Consider the following 18,218-nt stretch of genomic DNA (forward strand, 5'->3'; position numbering starts at 1 on the left):
TTTAGAATAAAAAAATAAAAAAATAAATAGTACTAATAATATAAAATTTATGAGATTTATGAGACACGAGAGAGAGAGCTACCTCCCATTGCAACCGGACATTTAAAATATATTGCTTTTAACTCACAGAAATTAATCTATCTGTGAAATTATATAAAATTTAAATAGTAATAATAATATAAATTTTAAAAAAGCAATAAATTTCCAAATTAAAAATAGATATTTCTTAGGTATGTAGCGTAGAGTAACACCTTGTTTTCCTAATATTCTGAACGACTAATATTCCCAAAACAATCGAACAAAGGTGGGATTGTTCTCATCTTGTTCCTCCATGGGCAAGCTTTTTCCTCTTGTTACTTGGTAGCTCCTGCAGCCATAGCCCATAGCCACTTCATTTGGTACAATGGAAGCAAGTAGTGTGTTTTACCATTGTCACTGATATATCTACATGAGAACGAGAAAACCATCATTAGCAAATTAGACACATGACGATTTCACAAGAGATTAAAAAGGAGAAAGAATGTTTACTTTAGTAAGTAACTGTTGCATTTGGGTAAGGAAATAAGGCTGGTTTCAGGATAGGAGATATATCAGATCCCTGAGAAGGAAATCTTTGCTTCATATTAGCCTAGTATCAGTTGAGTTTCAGGAGTAGGGAATAAGCAGAGTTGAGCTACTGACATGTAACACAGGCTGAAACACAGCTTTTCAGCACCCCACCCCCCCCACAAACGGGTTTTTCTTTGGCAACAACTCTCCACAAAGGCTTAGAAGTTTTCATTATAACCTGTTTCCGTGAACCCAACTCTCTAGTAGGAGTCCAACTCTGACTACGGATTTGTTCTGGTTGCACAGGGATTTATCCTGATACATTACTCACTACCTCATGCTTCTTCTTGTTAAGACAAGTGCATGAGCCGGCAGCGTTCACTTGATTGCTGTTAGACTGTGTGGTTCAACTCTATGAATCGAAAGAAACTAGCAATCGGATCAAATGCAATGATGCTCGAGTTATATTCTTTATTTGAGTAGAACACTAGTGAGAAGAAGGAAAAAAATTGTGCATCTGACCTGAATATCAGGATTTTCCCAGTCAGGAGGGAAGCTATTGCATGACCTGGTCACTGAAGTAGTCAACTTTGCACAAGTGGTTTTCCCCCTACCATGCCAGAAATTGAGCAAAAATAACATATCAGGCCACTATCTTAAAATCAGCCTTCATCCTCTGAAACCAATATTTCAGCACTTCACAATATAGATCATCCTCAATTACTACAAACAGAATAAAAGGAACTGATATTAAGTATCACTTCAAAGACTATGGTACTTAAACCATATTTGTGAGAACATTGGTAGAAGAAGAGACATCGGCCAGAGATGAGGCATTTGTATAAACTGCAGCACATATTTATTTTGCGATGTCATCTTTAAGAAAATTGAAAAGAAACATACAAAAGAAACAACTCAGTTTTCAGGCCATATATGAAATGCAGTACGGCAAGGAATCGGACATGTAATCTAACCTGACAACTGTTAACCAGCGGGGCAGCTTACTTCTTATGTCTAAGTGGAGCCACGTATGCATGCTGACATGCCAAGCATAATCCTCATTTGTCCACATTAAGAAGAGATCAGGCATTATTCAGATGTCCTTGAACCTACTCTGACACCAACGTAACTGCCATACAAGAATCCACATTAAATGAACAAATGCCACATTGGTCTGTTCATGACAAAGCTATATGTAAATTTATACTTATACATATGTAAACTTTGTTTTGTTCTGTATGGCTTTGTGCTTTTTCCTAATTATACGGTTCCCGCTATAGGGTGATAGGCACATGAAAAGTGGTAGCAAATAGAACATCATAGTTTTCTGAATAGTTTCCATATAACAAATTGCGTGTTTATACATGTAAAAGCATATGTATAGCAAAAAGCTCCTGCTGCTAAATAACTGATTAGTATAGAAAAGATCCCATTAATAGAATAAAAATGGAAAATTAATCTGTCTTGCCAAATTTCCATTTATAATATCAGAGATATATAGACTGGCTAGACAGATTGACAGTCAGCAATGTTTTCTAGCAAGATATATATTCATTAATGCAGTGTGAAGTTCATTACTAAATATAGCTTACCATATTAATTGCAGAATAGATTCCTGAGTTGTGACATTTAAGGATAATGACAAACCTTGTTCGCATTACTAAATTTACATTACAAACCAACTCAACCACAGAATGTCCAGCTAATGACTTTGAAGGAAGACATCCTGTATTAAGATCATTCACAAGTAACAAATCTGTGTGAAAAGGTGAGTGACTGTCGGCCATCTCAATCTCCTGTGATTGCCAACAATGAATATTTCCATCATCATGATGATAAAATTAAAGCCTATTGTCTTCTCATCATTCACACCAATCACTTGCAACTTCCTTGTCATGAACTTGCATATTTGTGGCAGGAAGTAGACACGCATTGAACATGACTTGCACTTCTTCTTTTATAAGATCATTTATTGTTGTTCCTAATATATATTGACAAAATCTTCATCTTTCTATAATGCATTTGAAGGAAACTAAACCTAGAAGGAAGGTTGAAAGGAAATTCAGAGTCAGGACACAAAGGAAACCAGTGGAACAATTCCGGCAATCAAGAATTCTTTGTTATGTTCTTTTAATTGTCCAAATACTCATGAAACATTGATGTGATTTCCAACTTGTTTCAGCTTAAAAGATAACACAAGAATTCCTTTCTGTATGGATAAGACTTGCAAAAACCTTCACTTCTTCTCTTCCCATAAGACAAAACAATTCATGTTGCTTTTTTACAGAAAATTTTAGTATAAAAATTTCTATATGATTGCCCCCCATCATTTAAAAATCTGCAATGGCATCCTTACTTTAAAACTACAAATGAAGCCATTCTAGGCTTTGAGGCCTTCTCTGAAAATCTTAAGTCACACTCAACTTAGTGAAGTCTCATATTTGTCATACTTTATCAGTGATTCTTGTGGCCCTTAACTAGTCTGCATTGATCCTGCTTTCTTTGCATTTAACTGCCTACAGACTAAAATTATATAGTGAAAGTGTTTGCAATCCAAATGTTGTAGTTATACCTTTTTACCGGTACTTCCGATGAATTTTTATGCTTAAGATTAAAGTTTATGCTGGACCAAGATTAAACATAAGCTATCATTTCCTTTCCAAGCAATGAGCATCTTCTTCCAAAAACATATTGTTTGAACATGTTCTAGGATTAGGCTATTTGCAAGCTCAGTACTGACTTTGTTTTCTTTTATTTAAAAGTTTTCAAAACTAGGGATTATAAAATATACTGTTGTTTCTTTTCACAAACATATAAGATGAGAAAACCACATATTCTTGTAGGTTCTACCAACAAACATCAACCTTTAAATTGTTTTGAAACAATCCTAGGATACTGCAAATTTAGCATAGCAAGTTTCTTGCATTAATAGTCATTTTGAGGGTTTGACTCATAACGGAATAAAGATAATTAGAAGTATTCCAGCCACAAAGAAACAGACTTCCTTGACTTATCAACATACTAGTTCGCTGCCTGATGACAGCATGTGCAAAAAGAACTTCAACACCTTCCACGAAAACCACAAGATTCACACTGGTCTTTGAAGGGTAAAGTCGTTTTCAAACATCAAGCTGAGCTCTGGAAAAGAAAGTGTGAGATTTTAGGATGGTGAAACAAATTTTTAAGGACAAACATAAAATCCATAAACACATCATATATCAAGATTATAATCTTCATAGACCATCTGCTGAGAGACTACTGTTCCCTGCCCATGTTGGAAATGGTTCTATGTACTATGATGAAAGAGCTTTATCAGCGCAACATTATCCACATCAAATTGTACTCAAAAGATTGGGACAAAAAAGATTACCCAGGGTTCAATATTTTTGAGGTAATTAGAATAAGCACTTTAAAGGTTCATGTTAGGATGAGCTTGAAGAGCATATTCATGATAGATAATTTGGGGAAAAAAGGGGGACAATAAATAAAGGCAGTAGGCAACCATTATTGCATGGTGACAGGGGAACTATTATCTGTCCTAGCAAATGCAAGTTACATATATTGCTATTTGGACTATATCCGGCTTCCTTGCTCCCTAGTATATGTACAACATCATAACATGACAGGCATTTCCAGTCACTGGCCACTCACTGTCACAAGTCAAAACCATAGAAGGACTCTCTGTCATGTCTAACTGCATTTCAGGAATTGTCATTATTTTTGGAGTATTAATGTCATAATTAAGGGCCTACAGTAAAGCCAATGCTAAAGATATGCTTGATGGATTCCTTCTGATTGAAGCTGCCAACATTTAACAAATGATTTATGCTATCCAATATGGAAACAGGAGTTACAGATATAATTGTTGTTACTATTCCTATATTGCCATTAGCATCATCACTATCACCATCATAGTCATTGTTATTTGCAGCTTTGCCCTAGCATATAGCTGATCTTTTAATGCAATGCATCAGCCATCGACATATTAGAGACTTCAAGCAGATTTTTCATGCAGCACTTAATTGAGAATAAATGGACACCAGCAAATGTTGCACTTATCTGGCATCATAATTTCACATACACTAAAAAGATGAGTTAAGTAGCACGCCATACCTCTAATCTGATTTTCCAGCCTGAACCTTTTTTAGCCCCATAAACAATTTTCCATCTTCTTCTCTTTTATAAAATGTAACTGAAAATTCATCATCTCAGTCAGTACTAAGTTATAACTCGTCTGCCAGTGCAAAATAAAATGGTAATTCACAAGTGAAACAAAATAAATCTTAAAACGTTTCAAAATGTTTCTTTGGTTAGACATAATAAATTATAGCTTGATGGAGTATGTTTGAAGTGCATGAAGAACCTCAACTGTCATCAGTAAATTTAGCACATAATTTTCCTACACAACTCTGATGAAATTGAAGTATCTGAAAAGTCAATCATTTAGCAAGCACAACTAAGCTCAAATTTACTAATTGATGGTGACCAAATAGTAAGATAGAATAGAGAATAAGAACTACAAATATATGGTTCAAATGCCAGCTCCACCAAAAAATAAATAAATAAATAAACAACTTAACTTATCAAAAAGGGAAAACGTGTATAGGTTATGCATCATTAGATACTTATGTTATGTCAGCAATTACCTGTATCACCTGGTTGCCACTGCTCCGAGATTATGTAATCTTTAAGCCCCTCAAGCACATACATCTTTCCATTAGTATTTGACCAGTAACGGTAGTAGAATTCCCAGTCATCTCCTTTTATGTCTTGCACTACAACAAAGATTCCTTGTTGTGCCGAAATATCGGGGAAATAAGCCTGTGATATTGTCTCTTTTAATACAAGAAACATTTCTATTTTTTACCAGGAAAAAATTAAGTGCAGAATGAAAATGCTGTAGCTAATCTCATATCTTCACATTGAAGGAAACTAATGAGGAAATTTGCACTGCCCATTCTCCTCCCCCCTTTAAAAGCAAGTAGTGTTCGATAAAAATCCATCGTCATTTGATGGACATCTTATGCTGTAGCTGGATGATAAACAGAGAAAAGAGGCAGAAGAATATCTCCCCGCAAGGTACATAAAAATAGATAAGATGTTACCGCAGGGCTAACAGCCTCCAGTGCAGAGATTGATTTGGAAAGTTCAATGTTTTACCATATAAAGGCCAGTATATATTGCAGATAATATGACTCAATAGTTAAGTGTAAGTTATGCACAGAAAACAATAAAAATCAATAGAATATTAAATTGCAGTAAATGCAAATGCTGCAGTAAAAAAATTTTCAATCACAATCAGTTTCATTATCTTCTTACTGGACAGTAAGAAGTCCAAACACCTCTCATGCCTCTTTGAGACTCACCCCGACTGTAGAACAATCTCGATCAAGAACCTTAAGTAACCTTTCAATGCATGCCAACTTAAGAACTTCAAAAAATTTCAAATCTGCAAACACTCACCTCTGCACATCTTTTCGGTAACACAAGGCGCCCATTCCTGGCTTCAGCATCACTAGCAGTCAATGTTTTCGAAAACAAAGGAACAAGGCTTGATTGTGACCTGAAACATAATTAAGGACTCACAATTTCTAATCTAAGACATCAAGTTCAATATTAACCAGGAAATTTCATTAAGTTATATCCAGCTGTATCAAGCTAAAATATAAAAGTAACATACTAAATAAATGTATACTAGTTCTAATATCATATGATAAGACAACCAGATAATTCTTCAAAGGATACACTCTGCAGATTTCCTTTAGCTCCTCCAAGCTGGTCTGCGGTGAGTATCTAGATTGTACCCTAGTTTTTCTGTAGACATCCTTTCGATGTTTTCCTCCCTTCTTTTGACAAGAATTATTGGTTCCATCAGGTGAATTCACAGAGGACTCTTCTCCAGTTTCTGATAAAGGAAATTGCGCTTGAAATGCTGCTCCGGGAATAGTTGGAGTGGCTATCTTCTTAGGTAAGACATTGCATACTACAGAATTAGGTGATGCAATTGGATCAATTCCTGATTTAATTCCTGCAACATGAATGCAGGAGTCACTTTTCATACCTACTGGAAAAACATGATAAATGACAATTTATTGCTGCGATTGTTGAAGGAGAGGACTAAGATAAAACAACTTATGCAACTTTATATGCATTCCTTGTGTGTTTGCGGATGACAAGAATATCTAAATACTCTTCCTATCCAGAAACATTTCCCACAATCAGTTTAACTTTAACTTTAGGACTGATTAAGCACATCATTTTAGCCTAAATTATGACTTAACTTGCATAAACAAAGAGGGAAAAAAAACCAAACAAACAAACTTGAGCAGATCTAAGACCCAGAAATTTTACAACTTCATTTGACACTGCTCCTTAAGAAAAAAGCTACGCCCACCCCCACACCAAAATGAAAACCAATAGTAAAACATTTTTTCCTTTATGTTATTGATGTCCTTATTTCTTCTCTGCCCTTCTCTTTTATTTTGTAGTTCAGTTCGCTATGCATAATGGTCGAGTGTTAAAAATCCTTTCCTCTCCTATGAGAAATTATAAACAATCAGCATATCAGACTTCATATTTGCAAGCAGACCAGTCCATGCACATCTTGAACAAACAAGAGCACTTAAAAACCTAGAGATCAACGACATTTTTTTTTCAATTTCAGTTCATTCCAAAGCTAAGGTGTACAGACAGTCACCTGTTATTGCTTTCTCATGGTCAATATATAGCCTTTTAGCAGAGTCCATTGCATGCTGAATAGCCTGAGGGCTCCAGAAGCTTGGTGAGCATCTGTGTGGTGCCTGAAATCGAAAATATTAATTTAAAATGTGATAACTTTAACATTTTTAGATTAAGGAGGAATAAGCAGAACTCAGAACTCGTAGAAACATGCCCAATATATACTCGTTTAAAGTTTGACTTTAATATTTTTAGATTAAGGAGGAATAAGCAGAACTCAGAACTTGTAGAAACATTCCCAATATATACTCGTTTAAAGTTTGAAGCCATAGGTCATTCATCAATCAGATTCAAAGGATGATGGCATTGTAGACTAATTTATTGGGTTTTTATGGACAATAGAGTTGCAACTACTCGATTAAGTTTGTGATTATGCATCCAATGCTGCTCCATTATATGCGTATTATATATTTATCAATAAGAAAACACATATAAAATGGCTAAACAACATATATATTAATTTTCACAGGAATGTCTGGAGGACTATCTAAGTTACAAAAACAAAAAAAAAAAAAAGATGCAGGTTTGATAGTTGACTCCTACCAAAGCTTCATTCACGGCACACTCTGTACATTTCACACCACCAAAGTCCAGTATTGTATATGTACTGGATGCCATAATGCACCCACAATGAATCCGCTGCAGCAATGGGAGAAAAATTAAGCATCGTACATGCAATTTGTAGACTAAATTCAAAGGATAAATAACCTGGAGATATATCATCTGGAACGACCTGCATAACAGGGAAAGGAAAATGGAAGATAAACAAGAGTTTTCATCTTACCTTCCTACATGAAGCACAATCTCTCCAACCAGTGGCTTCAGGGTGAAAAGTATCACAGAATGTTCCCTTCGAATAAGCAGAACTGAATTTGCAAAAAGACCAAGTCAGTTGTTTATGATGCATTATGGAGGGTAAATAAACTTCAAATCTTTTTCAAGCTTCGTGATATTACCTTCTGAGGTACACAAATGATGCTAGCATAAGAAGATTTAATACTGAATACCAAGTACTGTTATCAACTGAAACCTAGGCACTATATACAAACTTCTACGGACCACATGGATGCAAGCACCAAAATTGAACATAGAATTCATGATGTCAATAACATAGTCTAAACACATGTTTTCATAATCCAAAACATGAACACGTACAAGTAAATCAATATACTTCAAGAAACAAACTGCCATCCAAAAATGAAAAGCAGCATTGAAGTAAAAGGTGTCCACAAAATCTTGAGTAAACATCAACAATTTGTGCCGAAAAATCGATAAGCTATTGCAAATTAAAAAAATACATTATGTTTCACCCTAAAAAATTTTAGTTAACATTGATATGTTTGTTATTTTCATAAATGATGTGTATTTAGTTTTCACTATTAAATGTCGGTGCATGTGCACACACACACGCTCTCTCCAATAGAGAGAGAGAAAGGGAAAGTAGAATAAGAAAGAAAGAGTCTTTTTTGAAAAAGTAAGGGAAACGGATCAACTTACTGCCATAACTTCCAAAGCAAGAAAGTGTAGGCAGTGCTACTAAAAGCAGAACAAAAACCATGTCGTTTCATTATTTGAAGCCAAAGCAATTGCATCTCTCTACTAACTATAACTGTAACCAGAATTGAAGTTTGACAATGCACCAAAAGATGTCAGAAAGCACGCAGAAAACGACTTTTGCTGGCTTTTTCTGGTAAGATAAAATTTAACCAACTATTGATGTACAACTCATCATTTATAGCGAACAGACCATACTTCTGAAACAATTTCTATAAATGTTTTAGTCCATCTTATTGGTAAATTGCATATGTAACACGGTGCCAAAAGAAATTTTGCATTCAGATTGCTAACATCTGTACTCAAGCAATAGCTGTTTAAAGACATCGAACACAGAAATTAAATCTATAGATCATATTTCCTTCTTGAAACTTATGAACCATACAATATCCATCTCTCCCACACTTTTTCCTCTAAGCTAAAGCATAATAATATTGACTTAAGAAGGAAAAGTTGAACATCAAAGGCCCAACACTTTGAAGGTGTTCTTCCTCTTCCATCAACAACCAATTCCATTTCTCCAATCAAACCAAACTTTTGATTCCTTATGATGGATATATGAATTATTACAAGAAAGAGAATAGAGATGCAACAAAAAGCTCCCATCTCTAATTATGCAAATAAGCATCCGACTTACTTATTTTAAATCACAGAGAGCTAAAATTATACTCATAAAAAGCACATTTTCTCCGATCATATCAATTCTTATAAGGCTAACTTCTTTAGACACTGCTCGAGCAACCATTCTCATCAACAATGGTGCCACCATAATGACGTCACGTAGATATAACTTTATAGAGAAATGCAATATCTGTTGAATGCCCAAAAATAGAAAGAACTAACCTGACATAAATTTGGATTTAACGGCTGATCTCTTTCATTGGAACTGACAAAAAGGTTCTCTAGATTCTAACTTCCTCTTTAAATACGACAAACGAATCATGATGACATCTCAAAGTATTTACTTTCTCATGTTTTGACCGTTACCAATTAGCCTCTAAGGTTAAACTAAACATAAATGAACTATTTCCTGTTTTCATGACATCCTCTATTGTTTTATCATTTCTATAAACACTAACTCAATGCCAAAATTTGAAAAGCCGTTTTAAATCAAAACTAAATTCTACAGTGTTAACACCATAAAAGAATGCATCTCTGATTGTTATACGGCAAACTGTTATCTGTTTATCTGAAAAGGAAAGTGCTCAAAAAACAAAAGCATTCCATTAGCAATTCAATTTATAAAAACCAATTTTCCGTTATCTTTACTAACAATTACGATTTAATTTTCATGTGAATTGATGATTACCATTCATAATCATCTTCACAAAACTTGTTTTTGTTTCCATTCCATGTTTAAATTATCCAGGCACTGACAAGACACATCTCAAGAGGAAAGCTAACAATCATTTCCTGCCTTCTTGAAATGCTTGTCACAAACCAACTGTTCAGTTTACAAATTTCACAAATAAATAAAAATGTAAATGAAATAGAGAGAAATTACTCCATCAAAAGGAAAGAGAAGTGCATCAATGAAAGTTGTCAGCAAAGATAACTTAGCACAACAAAGGAATTGGATGGATGGGTTACTTAGCACGAAGATAACAGAAACAATGGAAATAAAATGAGAGCTTACTCTAATTCTTTTGCGATAACCTATTTACAACTCATTCTAAAATCTCCGTTCCTGTCTTTGGTAAGTGAAACTCCAACTCTTCTATGCTGCCAGTTTGACAAGAAGCGAAAGGAAGAATATGAAGACCAAGTACAGCCGCAATCACCAGAATTTCTTGCCCATTCTTCTTCAGCTTGCAGTTCAAACGTGAACGCAAAAAATAAAGGGAAAAAAAAGGGTGGAATTGACAGATGGAGGGTAATAATCATTGCAAAGAACAGTGAAGTTGATATTAAAAAGCCCCAGAAAACCAGAATTACACTTGTTGACCCCATACAGAGAACTAAAACATGGCAAAAATTCTCTTGTGACTAGAATTTAGATTAACAACAACAAGAACAGGAGAACACATCACAGAAAGGATAGCATATCTGAGGGATTAAAATTGACCCCAACCGTCAATACAAAAACGAAGTCGGTTGACGAAATTGTTAACTTCCCAAAATGTAGAGCAATCTAAAACGGTTTCATTGTACAACCCAGGGGGAGAAGTCCTATGCATCAATTCCTTGAAAACCATACTTCAGCTCCAAGAAATCCATTGCAGACAATAATTTATACCATTATGCCACAAATCCTAATTTATTTTATTCAGATAAACCAGTAGTTAACCCAGCCAATATCAAGAACTCCAACAAATCCAAAAACAAGATTAACATAAACATAAACATCGAATTAAAGCCAACAAATCAACATGAAAAATTTGTAACTTCTATCGTCCCAAAATAATCATTGAGCTTCGTTTTTATCCTAATCAAGTGAAAAATGCGACAATTTTATCTTTTGCAGATTGCCCCCTTATCTGCTAACACAACAATTTTAACTTTCTCACACAGTGACAGTATCCTAGCTCCTAAACTTTTACTCTTAGGAACAAACATGGCAAAATGAACAGCAAAAAATCATCTATCTTACTCTATAGTCAAAAAGCGTTCAAATTCCCTATCTTATACTTAAAAAAATTAATTAAAAAAAAAACCCAAACTATAACTCGGGAGGTTGGTTCGAAATCTGCGACAACATAAACCATGAAATCGAATTAATCTATTAAACAATGAAAATAATGATCAAAGAACCCAACTTTATCTAACCCAACAAAGAAAACAACACGCACATTCAGAGAAGATAATAAAAAAAGGGAAAAAAAGAAGAAAAAACAACATGCATTGGAAGAAACGAAATGAAAACAGGAAAAAAAGAAAGCGTAAAAAAGCTTACCCACAGCTATAGCAAAGCATGGCGAAACCACCATTACGAAGCTGCCAGCCTATGAAGAAGTTAACAGAGGGAGCTTTGCAGTGAAAGCAAAGCTTGGTAAATGCTGAAGACGAAGAAGCCATTCTCTCTCTCTCTCTCTCTCTCTCTCTCGATAACCACCCCACAGACCAAACAAGCTTCGGTTTCTTTACTGTCTTTGGTTTTGAAATGATATGACACTGCAAAGAGTGAGGAAATAAAAGTACACAGAAAAGGACAGTTTCTTTTAAGATTGGAAACTTTTGTCAGGTTCTTTACGCACACTGACACCGAGATTGATACGCTCCGCATTAGCTATTGTGTACCTCTTCCTATCCTTCTCTGGAAGCCTTCGAGGGTTTTAGGACCGTTTGATTTGATCCAATGGTCGAGAATTTTTCAATATTTTGGGTTTTATAGTAATAATATGACACAGAAGAGTTTGTAATTACTAATTGAATTAATTTTAATAAGTACAAAGTTATCCCAATTAATTCTCAAAACCGTTAAAAATGTAGTTAAGTTTGTTAAAATACCGTTAAGATTGATAACGAATACGACAACATCGACATTTAAAAAACCTCAATATATTTATAAATATATAAATCATATAATAGATACGATAAAAATTATTAAAAATATTTAAATATGATAATTGAGGAAATTTATATAGTAAGGATTAATGATATAATATAATAACAACCGCATCTTATTGTAAAAAGAAAGGAAATAATTCAACTTCCAATTTGGTATTCCAAGTTTCTTTTTCTATTATTTCTATTATAGAAAGGAAAAACAAATTATTTAGGTAATTGGGTATAAATTATTTTGTTAAACTTAGCATTTTCGTTATTGGTTATGATGATGCGTTCAAGTAGGCAAGGTTGCAGTGGATCATAACCTTTGAGAATTTGAAGCTTTTTAAGGGATGAAGTTGAGGGAGAGAGAGATTCCCCTTTTACTCTTTTCAAACAGGTGTAATCTTTCAGTTTTTCATGCAAAGATGCTTGAGTGCTGTCAGCCACATCCTAATCACACTCTCCATTTGACTGCAGTTTTGAGTAAATCCAAGGGAGCATTGAATGACTTCACTTGGTTTGGTTACTCAAATTTATTATAGTATTCAAAGATTTTGATTTTATTATAATTATTAAAAATTTTTAAAACTTCATGAATGAATGACCATGGGTTTAAGAGTTACGTCATCATCACATCATCATGAACGTGTATTTAAAAACTACATCATCACATGTATCATCGTTGAGATACGAACCAACATGTACTTAAAAGCTATGTTATGGTCGTGCCATCATGAACATGTATATAAGAACTATATAATCATTGATATACGAAACATACATGTGTGTTATGAACATGTGTCTAAAAATTATGTCATCACAACATCATCACAGATTATATGTTTAAAGCTATATTACCGTTGTGTGTCATCAATATATATTTAAAAATCACATCATTGATGTAGGAAAGAATATGTATTTAAAAGCTATGTCACCATGAACATGTATTTAAAAATTAAATCGTCACCCGCATCTGAAAGAACCTATGTTTAAAAGTTACGTCATCATAAACATGGGTTTAAAAATTACGTCACCATCGTGTCATCACCGATATATGGAGTAAAAATCCATACATAATTTTACAAATAAAAAAAAAAGGTTGGGTCAGAAAGACAAGGTCCAGCTTTATTTCAAGACAATTCAGAGGAATTTCCAACTCAACTTCTTGTACAATTCAAACAAATCCAAGCTTGAATTCAAACTATTGAGTATGACAAAGCTCTGTATCAAATTGTATATTTAGGGAACCCCCAATCCTCAAAATACTTTCCTCTTTTGAATCCAAATGGCAAGTGTAACCAGTGGTATTTGCAAAAATCGAACTAATTAACAAAAACACATCTGAGTAGCAGAGACTTTGATTAAAAAGGACAGCAGATTAATAAGTTACTTTCGAGACAAAATTCAATTAAAATACTCAGTCATATAGCAATTTAGCTGATTGAGTTCTTGATTTCTTGCTTTCATTCTTTGAGTTTTTCTCACCATACTTCTCGTTCGTAGCGATAGCTTTTGCCACAGCCTTCATCTTCCGAACATTTTTTGATCTCTTCATTGGTCTTCCCTTCTTCGTCTTTCTGTTTCAAGATAAGTACACAGTTAAAGGGCTTGTTCAAAGAAGATAGCTTCAATACCAGCAGGAAACAATACCATAATAGAATGAAGATTAACAAATGATGAATTTTGACGAGGGCTACTTAAACAAGTACGTTTTAAGCAGCATTAGGCCTTGGGTTCATTCATAAATGTTTCTAAGTGACATTCTATTCTTAGACATCCGTTAAAAAACTGTTAGCACTTGCCGTTAAGCAATCATTCCACAGATCAAAATCTGATTACCAGGCCATGCAAGCAGGACTTATCTATATGAATGACCTATGTTATGGTAAGTTCCGTTACCTAGAAAAAACGACAAGACTAAAAGCAAAACAATAGAACAACGCCTCGAACTCCCAGAATAATAATATATCAAAACAAGCTTGCAAGATGAGAGAATGGAAATCATACAAGTTACTGACTGCCAAAAGGAAAAATCAGAAGGTCGACCATATACATTACACCCTCAACATACTAACAATCACTGACACATACAGACTTGCAAACAATCCTGATTTTTTCAAAAGCAGAATGAGAGCTTAAGAATCCAATAGCCATGCTTCAATCTTCGATTTATAAACCGGTTTGACCATACAAATCTAAAATATTCACTACCAATCACACTGCAGAGATGATCAAAAAATTCTTTAGGAAAACCCATCAAACAACATAATATAGACGCATCAATTTCGAATTATCTTAGAAAAACCTCAGTTTTAACTCCACGCTTTGCGCTCCACAGCAGCATTTACCCTTAAATTATACTATCCGAATATACTAAAAGAGTAAATTGATGTGAGGATTGACAACAATTCACTTCCCAAATGCTATCCTTTCCCTAAAACTTTAACTCAAATAAAACTAAAATATTCCACTAAGAATCCAAACGCACTCACAAAGCCATCATGAAGTAATTAATTCCTTCTCCAAAACATAACTTTTATCAAAATTAAAGGAATACTAACATTTTAGCAGCACCGGAATCAGGCTTTTGAGCTCCAGTCTCTGAAGAGTCCATTGCTGCACACATACCAAAATTTACATATAAATGACTACTTTTGTTAACGGCACATGCAAAAAAGGAATAAGAGAGAAAGGTGAAAGTTACCTTGAGGAAGATCAGGAACCGTGCCTTCGCTGTCGTCCATGGAAGCGGCGCCGCCGTTTCGCTTCTTCTTGTTTCTGTTTTTGGCCATGTCCTTAGGTCTAGAGATCAGAAAACAGAACCAGAAATTGAACGGTTAAACCCTAGGAATTGGGATTTTCCTTAGGAAGAAGCAGGAAGAGATCCGCGGCCGCCCTTCGAATTGAAATGGGCCTCCGGTTCCAGTTTTAATACTTTTTGGGCCAAAAAGAAATTGTAAAGATTTAGCCCATATTCAAAGAGTGGCTGAATCTATTGGGCCGGACGGCCCATCTTTAATAATAGCGAAGCTACTGGCATTATTTTTCTTCTCTCTTTTCTTTTTAATTTTTTTTAAGATAAAACTCTCCTTACCCCTTTTTTTAAGTTTCAATAAATATTAATAGGTTGAAGTTGCAAAGCATGTGGCAGGACAAATCACGTGACAAAATCCGTTACAAACAAATGACATGATAGAACAAATCACAAATAATAAAATCTATTTATTATGATTTTGTTGTAATCTATATTGTCACATGTTTTGTCATATGATATTATTTATTTTATTATAAATAGATTTTATATATAATCAAAATTTAACTTTTTTTCGTATAACACTTTACGATTTTATTCTCAATTAATACTTTGTAAATATATCTTTTCGTAATTTAACATTTTGTGAATAACGTCTATTTATAAAAAAGTTAAAGTATTACTTTTATGTAATAAAATTAATAAACATCTTTCAACTTGTACGAATATGTTAACTTTGAATTGAGTATATTTTGATAATTTTACAAGATAAACGTTAACAATTTAACCCTTGATTTATAAAAAAAAACAGTTTAACCTCTCATAAAAACAGAAATTATTAAACACAAATGCTAATTGAGAAAAAAAAATCCATAAAATCATAACATGTCAGGTGAGAAAACTAACCAAAAGGCAGGAAGAGAAGGAAAAGCATTCAACTGGTAAGTCCTTAGGGTCATTAAAAGTTTGATGGATTCTGGTCTTTTACTTTCATGCACAAAGGGAAACATGTCTTTCTTTCTTGTCTCAATTATCTGGTTTAATCCTTCTCACTTTTTCAACCGTGGGCTGCCCAGATAAATCAACCCCCAAAGCTTAATAATGCCTGAATCAAGTGCTTTCTTTGAGAACCAGGCCCATTGATTTGCTGGAACCTGTTCATTTATTTATTTTTTCCCCAAAAACAAACAGTTTTCTGCAATGGAAACATCATTCTCTGTCACATGGAACCCTGATTTGGATGGTGCTTGTTTTGTTTTTCCCTGTTTCAACAATGTTAGTAAATGGCCAAACTAGAAGATCCTGTCTAGTTAGACAAAATTATTGCTGTGCATAAAGAGCAATTACTTCAGCTACTCCCCATGTTATCAATCAGACATGATGAACACAACAACACCAGCTTGACTTTGGATTTCCTTTTTGGCAAGAAAACAGGTAGATAGTTTTGATAATGGCCCCCCCAATCAGCCCCGTTAGGTGGCGTTAATCATTCTCGGATGCCACCATCAATTCTGGCCAAACCTCCTGTTTATGACAACTCTCTCACTCATATCCATCACCTTCCTTTTACAAATAATAATTCACTTCTTAACGAAAATGAAAACCTATTTAAAGTCTCGCGATCCGAAAAAGTTCAGTAAAAACTTTACTCTTTCGAGTAGAAACTCTGAGTGTCACGATTTAAAAAAAAAAATTTATGAATTCTGAATATTTAAGTATTTATATTTTCATCAATCTGTAAAAAACTTTTTCGTAAAACAAAAACGTGAAGCTTAATAAATCAATATGGTCTATGCTTTACAGGGTGGGATGGAACATGACACTAAGCTTATGAAAGCTTAATTTGGCCTTTTAACATGTCCTGTAAATTATGGCCATGGCAAGCATTGCATACAGGAATACAGGACAAGCGATGCAAACTATCCAGGGGGTACTCCCTGGATTACTCCACTTCACAGGAATCAATAAAAAAGAAGGAAAAATGTAGTGTCATCAGCAGATATCCTTTAGCTTGGAAACTACTCAATCTGGGAATCGCATTGGGAGGAGGAAGAAGCCAAAGCAAAGCATGAGAAAACATTTGGCAGATATATACTTTTAAGACCATTTGGATTGAAGATAGCTACCATTCCAACTCCTTTTGGGGACTAGCCACTGTAAGTTGTCAGAAGTTTCATCTTAACCCTCCATCATGCTCAATGATTAAAGCGTGTCCAAAGCCACATGACTCAACAAAAAAAAAAAACACTAAAGAAGATGCACCCAAACCACTTTATTTTCCCACAGCAACATGCTCCTCTTGCAGGCGCCGTTCACGTCCCACTCCCGGTATTGAAAATCCTACCCAATAAAGGTAGGTCCACTAGAGATATCTAAAAAGGTTGAACCACAGGTCACATGCATAGGAAATTAGGGCATTCATCAAAGCATTACTTTCTCTGATTAAGGGTGTTACTTATGATCCAAGAACATAACATGGTCTATGTTGATATATTAAAGAAATCTTCACACACGTCGATCGAGATCAAACTTGACTTGATTATTTTACAATTAATTTGAAACAATCGACGTTTTCGTTACGTTGACATAAGAGTCAATTAATGAGATAAAATTAGTTTAATCACTTAATTAGTGTTTGTTTATGCCAAACTCATGTAGAGTATGATTTTTTATATTCTCCCTTCTAGCTAGGCAATGAGAGGTATTTAGATGATTGCCAAGAAATGATTTCTGTTGACGTGAGATTCTGAGAATTCCCAATGGAATTTTTTAATTAGAACATGAAATAATGATTGAATTGCTGCTTAAAAAAAGGCAAATATTAACTTTTAATGCAAAAAAAAAAATTATCCCTGGGAATATTGGTAAAACCCTAATTATAATATTCCAGACAAACTTTATACTGCATGGTCATGGGTTCCATTTAGGAGACATCTTCATGAAAATTCTTGCCTTTTTTAATTAATGATGTTTGCTAATTGCTACTCCAAAGACTCCTTGAAAGGATAATTATCAAAGCATTTTTTTTAACTATATTTCTTAAACTTGGAAGTTGATTCATCAAACAAATAAAAAATTACTCTCCCCTTTTTTTTATTTTCTTGAAGATTAAGATAAAAACTTTGATTTTAATATA

General features: G+C 34.2%; 2 protein-coding genes across 8 annotated transcripts; both read right to left on the minus strand.

The window, feature by feature from the left end:
- Positions 1 to 101: 101 nt before the first annotated feature.
- On the minus strand, positions 102 to 11,914 carry LOC110419406 (B3 domain-containing transcription repressor VAL1-like). Of its 7 annotated transcripts, none has more exons than XM_021432434.2 (13): positions 11,735 to 11,913; positions 8,072 to 8,153; positions 7,831 to 7,926; positions 7,247 to 7,349; positions 6,295 to 6,577; positions 6,013 to 6,112; positions 5,196 to 5,370; positions 4,663 to 4,741; positions 1,524 to 1,678; positions 1,072 to 1,159; positions 682 to 978; positions 529 to 598; positions 102 to 444 (listed from the first exon to the last, which is right to left on the minus strand). In XM_021432434.2, the coding sequence occupies exons 1-8, from the start codon at positions 11,854 to 11,856 to the stop codon at positions 4,665 to 4,667; spliced, it is 1,038 nt and encodes a 345-aa protein (XP_021288109.1). In that variant the 5' UTR covers positions 11,857 to 11,913; the 3' UTR covers positions 102 to 444; positions 529 to 598; positions 682 to 978; positions 1,072 to 1,159; positions 1,524 to 1,678; positions 4,663 to 4,664. The 7 variants fall into 7 exon arrangements, with proteins under 7 accessions (XP_021288109.1, XP_021288107.1, XP_089640212.1 ...); XM_021432432.2 differs by adding an exon at positions 3,572 to 3,687 and having other exon boundaries at positions 529 to 978; XM_089784086.1 differs by adding an exon at positions 2,142 to 3,687 and having other exon boundaries at positions 529 to 978.
- A 1,525-nt stretch (positions 11,915 to 13,439) lies between these two features.
- LOC110419770 (uncharacterized) lies at positions 13,440 to 15,230 on the minus strand. Its single transcript, XM_021432870.2, has 3 exons — positions 15,035 to 15,230; positions 14,892 to 14,946; positions 13,440 to 13,907 (listed from the first exon to the last, which is right to left on the minus strand). Exons 1-3 carry the CDS (start codon positions 15,120 to 15,122, stop codon positions 13,748 to 13,750), a joined length of 303 nt encoding a protein of 100 aa, XP_021288545.1. The 5' UTR covers positions 15,123 to 15,230; the 3' UTR covers positions 13,440 to 13,747.
- Between the last annotated feature and the right edge of the window lie 2,988 nt (positions 15,231 to 18,218).

This window comes from Theobroma umbraticum, unplaced genomic scaffold, assembly GCF_002168275.2.
Source record: "Theobroma umbraticum cultivar Fairchild unplaced genomic scaffold, ASM216827v3 scaffold_67.0, whole genome shotgun sequence".
In the NCBI taxonomy this organism is placed as follows: domain Eukaryota; kingdom Viridiplantae; phylum Streptophyta; class Magnoliopsida; order Malvales; family Malvaceae; genus Theobroma; species Theobroma umbraticum.

Bases quoted from the DNA above. Each gene is read 5' to 3' on its own strand.
- LOC110419406 (XM_021432433.2), bottom strand. From the start codon at position 11,856: ATGGCTTCTTCGTCTTCAGCATTTACCAAGCTTTGCTTTCACTGCAAA. The intron at 8,154-11,734 runs GTAAGCTTTTTT...TTGCAAATTCAG, and splicing joins ATGCTTTGCTATAGCTGTGG to TTCTGCTTATTCGAAGGGAA. The intron at 6,113-6,294 runs GTATCCTTTGAA...ATTATGTTTCAG, and splicing joins CTAAAGGAAATCTGCAGAGT to GTCACAATCAAGCCTTGTTC.
- LOC110419770 (XM_021432870.2), bottom strand. From the start codon at position 15,122: ATGGCCAAAAACAGAAACAAGAAGAAGCGAAACGGCGGCGCCGCTTCC. The intron at 14,947-15,034 runs GTAACTTTCACC...GTATGTGTGCAG, and splicing joins GGTTCCTGATCTTCCTCAAG to CAATGGACTCTTCAGAGACT. The intron at 13,908-14,891 runs GTTAGTATTCCT...ATCTTGAAACAG, and splicing joins GATTCCGGTGCTGCTAAAAT to AAAGACGAAGAAGGGAAGAC.